The sequence below is a fragment of the Xyrauchen texanus genome, chromosome 13 (assembly GCF_025860055.1).
Source record: "Xyrauchen texanus isolate HMW12.3.18 chromosome 13, RBS_HiC_50CHRs, whole genome shotgun sequence".
NCBI classification, from domain to species: Eukaryota; Metazoa; Chordata; class Actinopteri; order Cypriniformes; family Catostomidae; genus Xyrauchen; species Xyrauchen texanus.
The window spans coordinates 15,571,911-15,586,998 of record NC_068288.1 but is presented as its reverse complement, the minus strand read 5'-3'; the positions used below and the strand labels follow the sequence as shown (position 1 = coordinate 15,586,998).

General features: G+C 41.4%; 1 protein-coding gene across 3 annotated transcripts in view; it reads right to left on the bottom strand.

The window, feature by feature from the left end:
• Nucleotides 1–3,367: 3,367 nt before the first annotated feature.
• Nucleotides 3,368–15,088, bottom strand: part of LOC127653619 ((E3-independent) E2 ubiquitin-conjugating enzyme-like) — a 104,836-nt gene continuing 93,115 nt past the window's right edge. For all 3 annotated transcript variants that reach the window (XM_052140354.1, XM_052140356.1, XM_052140355.1), the window contains 2 exons: nt 6,520–6,577; nt 3,368–6,306 (listed from right to left, as the gene is read on the bottom strand). In XM_052140354.1, the coding sequence (XP_051996314.1) occupies nt 5,552–6,306; nt 6,520–6,577 (813 nt within the window). In that variant the 3' untranslated portion in view covers nt 3,368–5,551. The remainder of the gene's footprint in view (nt 6,307–6,519; nt 6,578–15,088) is intronic.

Genomic DNA, 15,088 nt, shown 5'->3' with positions numbered 1-15,088 from the left:
GATTTCCTCCTATGTCAACATCCTAGAATACCAACTTTCTATATGCTCCGAAGATCCACAAGTCTCTTGAATCTCCTCCAGGCAGGCCTATCATATCATCCAATGGGTCCTTTACGGAACCAGCTTCTCAATTTATAGACTTTCATATCAAGCCATTGGTTCAACGACTTCCTTCCTATATACAGGATACCACTCATGTGTTGAAGGTATTAAGCGTATATGAAAGTTCCTGATAACTGTTTTTTGTCACATTGGATGTGGAATCTCTTTATACAAATATTGCTCACAATGATGGACTAAAAGCTTTACAACATTTCCTGACCAATAGACCTATAGACTCTTTGCCTCCCTCCGAGTTCATCGCTCAGCTTACCGAATGGACACTTAAGAACAATGTTTTCCTTTTCCAGGACCAAATGTATATCCAAGTTCGGGCACTGCGATGGGTGCATGTTTTGCCCCCAACTATGCTAACCTTTTTTAGGTTTGTGGGAGAGTGATCTTGTCTATCCACACAGGTATATTGACAAGATAAAATGGTGGGGAGGTATATTGATGATATTCTGTTGATTTGGGGAGGTTCTTTTGATGAATTGTTACAATTTTATGAGTACTTGAATAATAATGATAGGAATATAAAATTGTGTATGGAACATTCCAAAACGACTATTAACTTCTTAGATCTAACTATTTCTATTGGTAAAGATGGGAAACTCCACACTACTGTATATCGCAAAACAACAGATAGGAACACCATGTTAAAAGCAGATAGTTTCCATCCAAATTGGCTAAAGAATAATATACCTTTTGGCCAGTTTCAACGTCTTAGACGGATTTGTGACACAGATAATGAATATGAAGTGCAAGCTAAAATTCTGTCCAACCGATTTTTAGAAAGGGGCTATCATACAGAGATTATACAAAATGCTTATAAGAAAGCCCAGGCTATCTCTAGACTAGAGTTATTCCAGAAGAAGAAAAAACCATCCGCTTTACAAAATCAGGCCTATTTTGTGACAGAATATAGCTCCTTGGCCAATTCCATAAAAAGAATGATACATTCAAATTGGAATCTTATTAAGAGTGAGCCTGTTCTTAGAGAAGTATTTTCTGCATCTCCAAAAATAAGTTTTAAGAGGGCTCCAACTCTACGAGATAGGCTAGTATCTAGTCATCTTCCTGCTGAAAAACGGACCACCTGGCTTAACATACATTTAAAAGGAGTTTACAAATGTGGGTCTTGTAATCATTGTTCTAGTATGAAAGAGTGTAAATAATTTTTTAATTTCAAGACAGATAAAAAGTATGACATAAAGACATTCATTAATTGCAATACCACTTTTGTGGTGTATAGGTTATCATGCATATGTGGATGCTTTTATGTAGGCCGGACCAAGAGACGTCTTAAAGACAGAGTATCTGAGCATAAGAATGCCATTAGAAAAGCCAATTTAGATTACCCTATAGCAAAACACTTCCAAAACGTGCACAATAGTAACCCAGAAGGTCTAATGGTTGAGGGTTTAGAAACGATTAAAAAGAGTATTCGGGGTGGTGACCGAATAAAATTACTTCTACAGAGAGAAACTTTTTATATATATGAATTACAGGCCACAGTATATCCTGGTTTAAATGAAGAAATAGATTTCAGCCCTTTTCTGTGATTTCTTTTTTTTTTTTTTTTTTTTTTTTTGTAACCACCTCCCAGTGGACCTTCTCTGTATGTGCAGGCTATTTGTCATCCAGGTGTTTCCAATTAGCATCTATAAAAGAGGAAATTGTTTGTTTGGAAAATATACCCTGAAGAAGGCTGTTTGTGCCGCTACGTGTGGGTTGTATCTTTTCCCCCACATGTTTTAATTATTTTTTCTAACATGATATAGCCAGTCCAATAAAGGCTTCTTTATTTTCCTAAGAAGAGTGCCTTGGATTTCCTTTTTCTACATGGGCTACAATATTATTTGAGCAACACGTGTATACATGTTTGTATATTTGAGAAAATAATGTTTATGCGTGGTTTTTGAAAAAACAAAACATTTTAAGTCACTGAAATAAGGCCATATAACACATACCAAACATTTGTTCACAAGACTTTTCATAACTGGATCTTGTAGCCAAGAGTTTTTGCTACAAAATTATGTGAAAACCATCCTGATCACTCGTTCATACAAAACAATATAGTCATTTCACTTTTGTAAGACACTTTTAGTGTTAGAAAGGCCATATGCAGAGAGGTGTGAATGATCATGAATATTGATGTGATTCACACCTAAGGAGACAAGGACCCCTCCCCTGGGAATATAATAAAATGTAATATCTGACATAGGGCATATACATACTATATATTTTTTTTCAGGATTCTATGATTAATAGAAAGTTCAAAATAACAGCATTTATCTGAAATAGAAAGATTTGAAACATTATACATTTATTTATTGTCACTTACGATCAATATAATGCATCCTTGCTGAATAAATTATTATTTATTAATTTCTTTCCAAAAATCAAAACAAAAAAACAATTCTTACCGACCCCAAACTTTTGAGCGGTAGTGTATAATGTTACAAAAGCCTTCTATTTCTCATAAATGCTGTTATTTTGAACTTTCTATTCATCAAAGAATCTTGAAAAACTTTTTCTTGAGGAGCAAATCAGCATATTAGAATGATTTCTGAAGGATCATCTGACACTGAAGACTGGAGTAATGATGCTGAAAATTCAGCTTTACATCACAGGAATAAATTGCATTTTAAAATATTTTATATAAGATCTGTGATGATCTGGAGGTGCTTCAGCAAGGCTGGAATTTGGCAGATTCATCTTTGTGAAGAAAACTTGCTTCCTTCTGCTCTGACAATTTTCCCCAATTCTGAGGATTGTTTTTTTTCCAGCAGAAAATGCTTCATGCCACACAGCCAGGTCAATCAAGGTGTGGATGGAGGACCACCGGATCAAGACCCTGTCATGGTCAGTCCAATCTACAGACCTGAACCTCACTAAAAACCTCTGGAATGTGCTCAAGAGGAAGATGGATGGCCACAACCCATCAAACAAAGCAGAGATGCTTGAATTTTTGTGCCAGGAGTGGCATAAAGTGACCCAACAACAAAGTGAAAGACTGGTAGAGGGCATGCCAAGAGGCATGAAAGCTGTGATTAAAAACCAGGGTTATTCCACCAATTATTGATTTCTGAACTCTTCCTAAGTTAAAACATTAGTATTGTGTTGTTTAAAAATTAATATGAAATTGTTTTCTTTGGATTATTCAAGGTTTGAAAACACGGTCTCATTTTTGTTATTTTGACCAGAGGTAATTTTCTATACACATTTATATATATAGTCATGCCTTAAGTACAGAAGATTCAGGTTACAAATCATATGTTTATTAGTTTACCAATACAGACCACTGTGGAAATGTTTACATTGTACAGTGAACTCTCATTATAGCCATTAAGGCTTAAAGCAACATTGTACAGTGAACTCTCATTATAGCCATTAAGGCTTAAAGCAACATTGTACAGTGAACTCTCATTATAGCCATTAAGGCTTAAAGCAACATGTTACATGCTTTGGCTGTTATCTCTTCATAATAGTGATTAAATTCATAGTATTATACACATACACAAAAAATAGCTCAGTTTCATGAGGTTGACTTCTGATTCTCATTTGAGACCTAGCTTCACATTTGTAAGTACCTGTAGATGTACAGAAACCAAAATATGGTGAGCTGAAATAATGTATGAGACAGTGTTGAAGAAGATGATATAGGTATACAGGAAGTTATAGGAGTTAATATGTATGTGGATACTTTATTTTCCACTTTTATTGAGATGGATTAAAGGGAACTGAGTGCATTGATAAAATTACAAGCTCAGTGAACTCAGCAAATGTGCGTATGAAACAATTAAATAAAGAATTCTTGCTCTCCAGCTATCAAACTGTAATAAGCTACAAATGCTAAATAAAATTTAAAGGCAAAATGACATTCTTTGTAGTATATTTCTCAAAACTTCATAGAAACATATTAGAATATCTTGCCAAACAAAAACAAGTTAGGGCCATCACCCAAAGATACCTATCTTTGCATCTTTGTCATAAACAAGATTGCATTTAAATGCTAATGTGCTAAATATTCAGCAGTATATTAGATCTCACCTTCTGCTACATCAGCCAAATAACCAAACTACAAAGAGAAACACAGACGGATAGAAAATGGCAACCAGCAGACCAGTGTTTCAGCCAGAGGAAATACATGTAGTTATGCGTAATTACTTTTGTTCAAAACTAAAGTTTCTTTTTAAACTCTGTTAATCTGATACATGTACAACAGTCCTATGAATACATATGAACAAATCTTTTTGTGTACTTTTCAAAAGAACTGAATAACAAACTGGAAAAGCACATTACACACTGAGTATGCAGGCTGATCTTAAATTACAGCTGGCCTGATATTGATGTAAACAGAAATGTTATGTTCAAATTATTCTCTTCTGAAAAAAGTTGCATATATCTGAAAAGCACTCCCAACTTTGCTGGGTAGATTACTCAGCCTTACAGGATTACTAATGTTAGAATAAGGAGTGGGGAGGTGTTAGGGCCTCATCAGCCTGCCAGGAACAATTTAGGGCACCTTCCTGCAATGGGCAAATATCTGCCATAGAAGGTGAGGGAGAGAGAAAGGGGGTGTTAGGAAATAAATTTAGAAGAATCAGAGTAGTTTAGTGTGTCTGGTTGCTTTTTTTAATATATACACATGTAAACTTGACTCTGGTTTCTGTGCACAACACCAGTAGGAATGATCGGGGCATGTACACATGTACATGTTTTGTCGATGACAAAAAAACAGTCAGCAACACCAACATTCAAAATAACTGATGATATTGTTCACAGATTGAAAGATAATGCAAAACATCAAGCAACACTACACAAATATGGACAAGATAGCTCATGCTATGAATATATAATTATTTGATGAACCAAGGACTTAAATCGCACGTGATCTGATACATTATGGAAAAATTGACAAAAACATCCCTACTCTTTTTTTCTGCAAGTGAACCTTTTCCAACTTGTGCAAACCACATGTGGTGAGAGTTTGATGATGGTAAACCCATCAAAATAGTGCTAGGACCAATCGGAGCATCCCATGGCACAATGAATGGATTAACTCTGGCACAGTGAATACTCACACAGCCACTAACACAACAAAAGCGTCAGTCATGCCTCAGTGTCTATACTGTCTCACATCTGTCTTTTTCGTTCATACATCCCTGAGAGACCAGTGTGTTGGCAGGGTTGTTTTCAGGATAAATAGAATAGATAGAAACATGTGAAATTTCAACATTACTTAAATGTAAACAATAGTGTGTGCTGCCATCCCATAACAAAATGAAAAGCAACAAAAAAAAAAGCAAACTAAAAATGCTCTCCAAAAGCAAAAAGGCTGTTATGGAACACAGCAGTTCTCATATCAGTCTGATGAGGAGAGCGCAGTGCTCTGTCATAATGGGGAAAAGAGAAGGAGAGAGAGAACAATAAAGCTAGAGGGCAATTATTTGTTCTCAGGGTGCTCAGGAATGCCAGATGTCGTCAAAGTAGCTCGATATTGTTGCAGAACTACATGCATACTCTTTTCAAAGCCTTTGGACAGTGGGAATAGTGGGAATCCAATGTCTGGATAGCCACTACGCTCTGGAAGAAAGCTGCGATAGCTCTTTCTCCGTTTCTTTGGTCTGACAACGGGCTGAAACTCCTGACATGGTTTTCCACTTTGTTGGGATGACACAAAACCAGACAATCCTTCAGAACATTCCAGCACTTCTGATTCTGCACCAACCACCAATGAACCACAATCTGAGTTCTGGATAAGATCCTGTTGCTCTCCAGGAGGTCCACTGGGGCCCGACATGTATGGGCTGAGCCCCGAATCCTCAAGCTCCTCTTTGCTCCGAACATCGTGCTTGCTTGGGCTGCTGTGGGACAGAGCTATGGGGATCTCCTCCAGAGGCTCTGCATGGAGGCAGCCACTACCACCCCAACGTCGGGACCCGCAGTCAGTCACCGCCCCTTCCAACTCTAGCCAGGACTCTAGCCGATGGACCAGCCGCCAACCACCGCAGATGAAGTGCTCTCGGATTTCCTGCTGAAAGACCTCCACAGGCTGCAGGAGAAGTTGAGTCATAGACTGCACCATCTTAATGAGCACCATCTCGTTGTAGCAGCGGCTGTTCTCATAACCTTCCTGAAGGCCTCTGTCACTGTCAAAGCCGGCCTCATTATAGTACGGCTCGTTGACCAGGATCAGACCTAAAAGGGTGGAAACATTTTGTAAGTTGCTTTGGATTAATGCATCTGATAAATGCATAAATGGAAATGTAAACACGAGATAACAGGAAAGAAGTGAAGATAAACTTAAGTAAACTGATTTGGAAAAAATCTATTCAGATGTTATTTACTGAGGTAATATGAGGTTATTAATATTGCCCCCAACAAGGGCATTAATGGTTTGGGAGAACTAACCCTGTATGGAAATAAGCACTTGCAGTAGACTAGATTTGCTGGTCCATCTTTCAGTGCCCTGTGAGAGGAAAAATTCCAAAATCAAATGTCAACATTGACCAATATTCAAACAATGCAATGGAGATCACACGTGCTAATATTGAAGAGGTAATGTAAAAAAACAAATTTTCTTGATATTTTGAAATCAAACAGCTTGATGTACTATGAAAGTACACTAACTCTTGTACTCAAAAATGTCCTCCCCATTCTAAAAACGTTGGTTGAATCTAGGCTGCAAAAAATTCTTGTGCTTTTGTGACATCACAATGATGAATACATTAACACAACCAACCACATTTACACAACCAAGACCCATCAAGTCCCTGAACCTTGTGCAGCACATTACAGCATGGCATTGTAATGTGAATCTGTCACTATCAACAAGTTTGTATGCACTTTAAAAGTTTGATTTCAATCAGACTGAAACAATAATTAGTCTTTTTAAAATGTCATGTAAATGCTGACTGAAATTGTACCAGCATGATTTTTTCAAAGTCAGACAAACAGACCTAATGAGGAACATGAATTTAACACTTCCTCGCCTGACATCCTTCCTTCAGATGTTCAATTATTCATAATGTCAAGTTTAATTGAACAGACAGATGACAACTGTCACTACTTTTGGCTGGAATAAAACCAGTTAACTTAGATGTTTCACATGAAGCCATTTAGACTGTAGTTTGTGGTTTTAAATTCAGACATCGTTTGACTAGAAATCTGGTGTGCGCTGTCACTGACATAGACACAATGTAAATAATATTACATGTTATTCTTCACGATTTGTGAATTCAGGTGACATCATTCCTTTGCTCTGCAATTGGTCATTTTAACATTACAATGTTTTATTTTATAATGGAATTAGCTCCAAGTTGAATAACTAGAAGAATGAAACCACTCTCATCTAGACCAGTCTGATTTGTGAACTTTTTCCACAGCAAATTTTTGTCTGTCAACCCTTGTTAATTCAGTGAGTTAGGATGATGAAAAATAAGCACTCTTCAATTTTAACTGCTATTTTCAATTAACAAGCAGTCTGGGTTCATGCAAATATGACAGAGCATTTGGATTTATAGCCAAAAGAAGTCTGAATTTCAAACAGCAAACCATCTTTGCGGTGGTTATTTTTAGGTCAATTTTTTTTTTTTTCATCCTATATGCACAGAAATTAAGGAACAGATATCACACAGAAAAATACCTGCACACAAAGGAAAAGGACACATTTTTAGTAACATATTCAGCATGTTTCTTTAGCAGATGATAATCATCCCATTCATATTTGTAATAAACTTTCAATTTCTTATTTTTATTGCTGGTCTCTGTGATCCAAAATGTAGTTGATTTCTTTAATTAAAATGTGACAAATCTCGTAAAAACTGGCAAAAAATGTTTCACATTTTGCCCCAAAAAAAAAAAAAAAAAAAAAAGGAAAAAGTATCAAGTTATGCGTAAAATATATTTTTATTTTAAATTAAGTCCAGTTTTAGGACCAATTACTATTTATAGGTAAATACTATCACATTAATCTATATGACATATGAAAATGCTTCAGCATTAGGGTTGCTCCGATTCCAAAATGTTTGCTTCGGTATGATACCAGCCCTGGTACCTTGGTATCAATTTTAAATAAATATTTAGGCAACAAAAATATAGCCTCAGATTACAGATGAAATTACACAGAAAATGACTTGATTAAAAGAACTGCAAAAAGTCTTGTAGTTACAAAACCTGTGCTTTCATTTTTTTTCTGGATTCCATGTTTCCATGTCTAATCAAATGAATACATAAAACTTTAATTAATTAAATGAAAATAAAATTACTACTTTTGACCAAAACATAGTTATTTTGGTTCCAAAAAAAAAAAAAAAGTACTTGTACAAAAGAGCTTCAGAGAATAAATGAAAACAATGATGAAAAAAAATCTGATTTCCTGTGGCACAAGCCTGCTACGGCTGAATCAGAGTGTGTTGATATTCAATACACTTAATTTTTGAATATTGCTTGCATACAATAATAATAATAATAAAAAAGTGATTTTTTTAACTGGTTGTGGCGATATAGAGTTTCGTCCTAGTGTTCACAAATTTTGTCTGGTGGCTATTGATCCCGACCTCTATCAGTGTGCAAAATATCAACACTTTCCAATGTATGGTTCCATGCCCTGCCATAGACTCCCTTTGGGGAGGAATAATAATAATAATAACAGATCCAATAGGGGCTTGCCCCCTAATAATAATACAAATAAAATGTCATGCATACTGTTAAATAGAGCTTTTATTTTGGCAGAAAACTTCATTTTGGTGGACCTTTGAGTTCTTTGTGTGTTTTTGACCAAGCTGAAATCTCAGAGCTATACAGAAGTTTGTGTGAGTGTTCACAGCCAATCATACACTGAACACACCGCATCATGAGCATCATACACGATCTGTGTGTATGAAGTATGAGAGATGTGCCTTTTATTAATTCTGAAGCACACAGCACATGCAAACTATATACTGTACATGTTTTTTTTTATTATTAAATTGCATCCTTTTCACTGATTTCATCACAAAAATGTCAAATTCCGTAACATTTTACGTTAAAAATAAAATTAAAAATTTGAATAGCACCATACTGTAGTACGGTACTGCAATTAGAAACAGGATGATATCATACAATTTTTTTAATGTTGGTATCGCAGTATTTTGTTTGTACTGCACAACCCTAATAAGCATTGGCTTTGGCACGAGAACAGCACCATTTCGTTGAAAAAGGTGTATATATGTCCGAGCAGAACTATCACAGAGACGTTCATAAATTTATACTTGCAGTCAGTGATATAAAGTCAAAAATAGTAGGCCTATAGTTTATTACCATTGCAGATCAACAACAGGATTTAAAGGTGTTTTCACTGCTATTTTCTGCTGACAGCCTGGCTATTACATGGTCCCATTTAAGACATTAACTCACTGCCTAAACCATTAGTGATCTGTGTTTGTTCATGAATGAAACACAACTGCTCCCTATTGATAATGTCTCATTATCCTAATGTCTAGTCACACCACATGAAATCACATAATCTGTTTCCCTTTGACACCCATTCTCAGAGGCTGCATTTGTACACACTAGGGAAAACTGATGAAATATTTGAATGTTAGGAATGCGTTAGCTAACTTAATGTGTGGAAGGAGCCTTGTAAATATAAAATCAAGAGGACATACAGAGAATTTTATTTCCGAAAGCGTAACTGGAGCTTCTCATTGATCAACAGATACCTACGTCAGAATGTTTTGTGGCAAAAGTTTTAATGTCCTCCAATCTTGGTCACATGATGGAGCATCAATATAACAAACCCTTCCGTTCTCCCTCTTTCTGACACACCATTCCCATAGAAATCCATATCTTAGCAGCATTCCCTGATGCAGTGTTATTTCTAGTATGTAGGTGTGCCCTAGAAAGGTACAGTAGCAAAACAAATTATCCTTTTAATTCTAGGGATCACAGAGAGGTTGAAAAATTGTCATGTAAAACTAATTTAATATATTACCCCTGTAAGATAAACTACAAGGACAAAAGGTAGGTTTTTCCATCAAGGTGACATGACCAACTCAAAGTGAATGACCAAAGGGAGTGCACAGAAGGTAATGGACTATCAGGAATTAGTGCAAGATAGGGTTGCAGCGGTATACCGGTTTCACGGTATACCACGGTTTGAAAATTTACGGTTATCATACCATGTACATTTGCTTATCAACGGTATTGAGAAAAAAATGCAACCGGACGGAGAATCTCACATGCGCGTGTGCATCTCCTTTATTCCTTGTCTGCCTGTTAGACTCGTCAACTTGCGACACACACACACACACACACACACACACACACACACACACACACACACACGCACACCCGCGAAAATGTCTGCGAGAATCAAGGCGAGGGGGTCTGACATGAGTGTGTGTGTGTGTGTGTGTGTGTGTGTGTGAGTTAAAGCAATGTTTCTCTTTCTAACATTCGTTCGGTATCTCACTATGGGAACGCCTCTGGGCGTGACCGATCGCGGAAGCACCTATTACACCACGTCTGCCAACCCTGGCAGACCAATCGCTGCAGCGATCAGGGAGTCACCTCCCTGTATATAAACTGCAGTCACCTGCCGTTTCGTCATTCTCGCTCTCTTCCCCGTGGAAGATTTCGGAAGCTGTCCTCAGCAGATTTTGGGAACGATTGCTTAACTGTTTTCTGACGGAGCCTTCAGGTAACGTCCCAAACGCAGATCATTCCCTTGGTTGTTGAGTGACCGCCGCTTTAGAGCGTGAGAACTAACGTGTTAAGACGAGTTTTCCTGCTCTTAAGTTTTATTTAAACGAGAGCTCTCTCATCGCAGCACAGCTCCGTACAAGTCGTTGCGTTGTGTGATAACTTACCGTACGAAGAGAGTGCAGGCTCTATCATGGCCACCGCGATAGAACCGGAGAGCCCCGGAGGAAGAGGTCGTCCTCCGCATCCGTGTGCTTGTGGAATGTGGATTTCTGCCAAGGATGCCCACGGCCTCTGCATTTCTTGTCTGGGCGCTAAACACGCTCAGGCAGCGCTGTCCAACCCCGAGGGCTGCCCGCACTGCGCGATGTTCTCGACTAAAACCCGAGAAAGGAGGCTCCGCGTGGCAGTCGGTGGAAAGGCGGACCCATGCCTCTCTGCTCAACCCAGAGAGGAACCCATGGATTGTCCCCAAACCACCAGCTCATGGGCAGAGATGATGGAGAAAGTGTCACCCGTCCTTCCTCCGCTGTTCGAGGATCCACTAGCGGAAGAGGACGATGATGAGGTGTTGTCGAATATCCTTGAAGACGAGGATGACGACGATGAAGATGCTATTCTTCCCCCGAACCAAGCCAGGCCGCCGAGTGCACAGGATGAGAGTTCACCCTCCCCTGTTCAGGTGGACACAGACTTGATCGAAGTCTGTCGTAGGGCCGCGGCTAGATTGTCAATTGACTGGCCATCCCAACAGACAGGTCAGGGGGCCGCAAGGGACCTGTATGATGGAAAGAGACTTCCGCCTCGTCTCCCGCCAACGAGGCAGTTCATTCTGGCAGTTCCCGCCTGTGTGGCGGAGATGAAAAAGTTTTGGGACAAGCCTTTTTCTCATCGAGTGCCCGTCAAGGGTTTCTCAAGGCTGGACGTTCAGGGAATGGAGGATCTAGGGATGGCAGACCCTCCCCGGTGGAAACCTCGGTTGCAAATCACTTGCATCCAGGCCGCAGAACGGCGCTCTCTTCAACCGAACTCGTTGCCAGGAAAACAGAGCGCCGCGCCTCTGTTTTTCAAAAGATCTACAAATCCACTGCACTGTCTGTCCGTGCTCTGAACGCTACGTCCCTCCTCACAGCCTATCAAGCGGAATTATTAGAGGAGATGGGTCGTCAGCTGGACTCGGATCTCCCAACCCGGTGCTCTGGGAGGAGATTTGCGTTATCACAGATTTGAACCTGCGCACGTCCCGCGGAGCAGTTCAAGGGTGCGGACGGAGTATGGGTCTAGCAGTTGTGGGAGAGAGATCGTTGTGGCTGGGTTTGTCAGGGCTCTCTGAAAAGGAGAAAGCCGAGTTTTTGGATGCCCCTATTGACCCAAAAGCCATGTTCGGCGCGACGGTGACAGCGATGAGGCAGCAGTGTGACCTCGCGAAAGAAGGAGGGCGAAGCTTTCCAGGTCTGCCTCCCCAGAAAGCCGGCGGCTCGGCCTTATCACACGCAGTCGGCCAACTTTCAGACCTTCAGGAAGAGGAGGACATTCAGATTATCAGCCGTCCCGCTCCGCCCCCACAACAGTCGAGCAGCGCAGCTTCACAGCCGAAGCCCGGCTCGTGAGACCTAAACAGTCTTTAGCGCCGCAGCAGCGAAACATCGACCGGCTGCCCCCCAGGGGAGCAAGAAGAGACGGTCGACCTGATACTTCAGTTCGACATCTAGAAGGGTTGGGAGACAGCACCCAGGGTTTATCTGTCCCAGCCCTTCAAAACGATTCCTCTCTCCCTCCCGCGGGGAAAAGGAGAAGGAATTCAGAGGTGAAATGTGTTCGTTTGGACGGTTCAATGTCCAGCGTGTGCGGGAATGTGGCCGAAGTTCTGTTAGTGCCCCCCAAGAGATCGCCTCCCCCTCCACCTTTGAGGTTTGTTACGAGGGAGGAAGGTTTAACGTTCACAATCACGACTTCAAAAATAAAGTTTTCTCTGGCGCATCCAGGTCAAGCACCGAGGGCGCAGAGTTTAAGAGAAAAAAGAAAATATCTCAAAAGATTAAATCAATCACAGATAAAGACCAACATAACTCCTTTACTGGAGCGGTCTTCCCCCTCGCCGCTAGAGTGTGCTACGGCACCTCTGGTGAGCGACGACGGGAAGGGCCCACTCGCTACGCAGGCAGTGAACTGGCGCGCATGCGCAGTTCATCCCTGGGTGTTAACCACCATAGAGAAGGGTTACAGGCTTCAATTCGCTGTGAAACCTCCTCTATTCAATGGAGTGGTAATTTCAGTGGCCAAAGGGGAAGCAGCTCTTGTATTAGAGGAGGAAATAGCCTCTCTAATAAGAAAGGGAGTGATAAGAGCGATTTCAACGGAAGAGAGCCACGAGGGCTTCTACTCCCGTTATTTTGTGATTCCCAAGAGAGGGGGTCTTCGGTCCTATTCTGGATTTACTGAGGCCTCAACAGACACCTCAGGAAATACAAATTCAAAATGCTGTCTATCAGAACATTGTGTCAAAATATTCGTCGAGGAGACTGGTTCACAGCAGTAGATCTCCTGGACGCATATTTTCATATAGATATTTTTCCTGCGCACAGGAAATATCTGAGGTTCAGCCTATCAGGGCACGGCTTACGAGTATATGAGAATACCATTTGGCCTAGCTCTAGCTCCTCGGGTATTCAGCAAGTGTGTAGAAGGAGCCCTGACTCCGTTGAGGGATCAGGGATCAGGATTTCATCATATCTGGACGATCTGCTAATCTCTGCGCCGTGCCCTCGGCAGGCAGAGAGAGATACACACAGACTGGTGATGCACCTGGAAAGATTGGGTTTCAAGATAAACCAACCGAAAAGTTGTCTATCTCCGGCTCAGGAAATAGTCTACCTAGGTCTCAGGTTGAATTCTGTGACGTTTCGAGCTTTCCTATCGGAGGATCGCATCGAGACTTTTCACAGCTGCCTTTCCCTTTTCCAACAAGGAAAATCAGTCCAGTTCAGAATGTGCCTTCAGCTATTAGGACTGATGGCCTCAACGGTGTCCGTGGTTCCCCTGGGACTGTTGCGAATGAGGGAATTTCAGAACTGGACAGCGTCACAAGGTATTCAGCCCCAAGAGCCGCCTCAGCCAACGAGTGCGCGTCTCACCAGAATGCATGAGCTCTTCGTTATTGGAGAGCCCCGTCTTTTCTCAGGACCGGCTGCCCCTGGGCCCGATCGTACTGAGGAAAGTAATGACGACAGACGCATCTCTCACAGGCTGGGGCGCAGTGTTCGAGGGCAGAACAGCGAGGGGGGTTTGGTCTCCAGCGCTGAGAGAAAAGCACATAAATTTTTTAGAGCTACTGGCAGTGTTTCTAGCTCTGAGACATTTCGTGCACTTTCTCAAGAGTCATCACGTATTGGTCAGGTCAGACAATACAACGGTGATAGCCTACATAAATCGACAAGGGGAGTGCGTTCTCACACGCTACACAGGTTAGCGAAGAGACTGATTACGTGGAGCAACAGGAACTTCCTGTCATTACGCGCGACACATGTCCCGGGATAATGAACAGGGAGCGGATCTATTGTCCAGACGGAATCCCCTGTACGGGAGTGGAGACTCCACCCCCAGGTGATCCGTATGGTATGGCAGAGATTCGGCCAGGCTGCCGTAGATCTTTACGCATCGCCGAAGACGCGCAATGCCCCTGTTCTTCTCTCTGACCGGAGACGATGCACCATTGGGTGTGGATGCTCTAGCCCACGAATGGCCAGACGTGTTACTGTGCAGCGTTCCCTCCGTTGAGCTTGATCGAGCCAACACTACGGAGGGTTCGGGAGCCGGACATGTTATGATTCTGATCGCACCGTTCTGGCCGGGAGACTGTGGATTGCGGAGATCGCGCAACTGCTCCACAACCAGCCGTGGCCGTTACCAACGCGCAGAGATCTCCTCTCGCAAGCACGGGGGGAAATTTTCCATCCCTCCCCTCAGAAATTAGCTCTCTGGGCCTGGCCCGTGAGAGGTTGAATCTGAGCGCAGCCGGGCTACCTCTGAAGGTGATTGAGACGATTCAGAACGCGAGGGCTGCCTCGACTCGTTCTTTATATGATCTCAAATGGAGAGTTTTTGAGGAATGGTGTGCTGACAAGAACATTGTTCCTTTCTTGTGCTCTGTGTCGAACGTGTTGAGTTTCCTTCAGGACCTCCTGGATAAGGGCAGAGCCTTCTCCACGGTTAAGGTTTATTTGTCCGCTATATCAGCGTGTCATGTGGGTATTGACTCGGGTACCATCGGCCGACACCCACTAGTCTGTCGATTCAT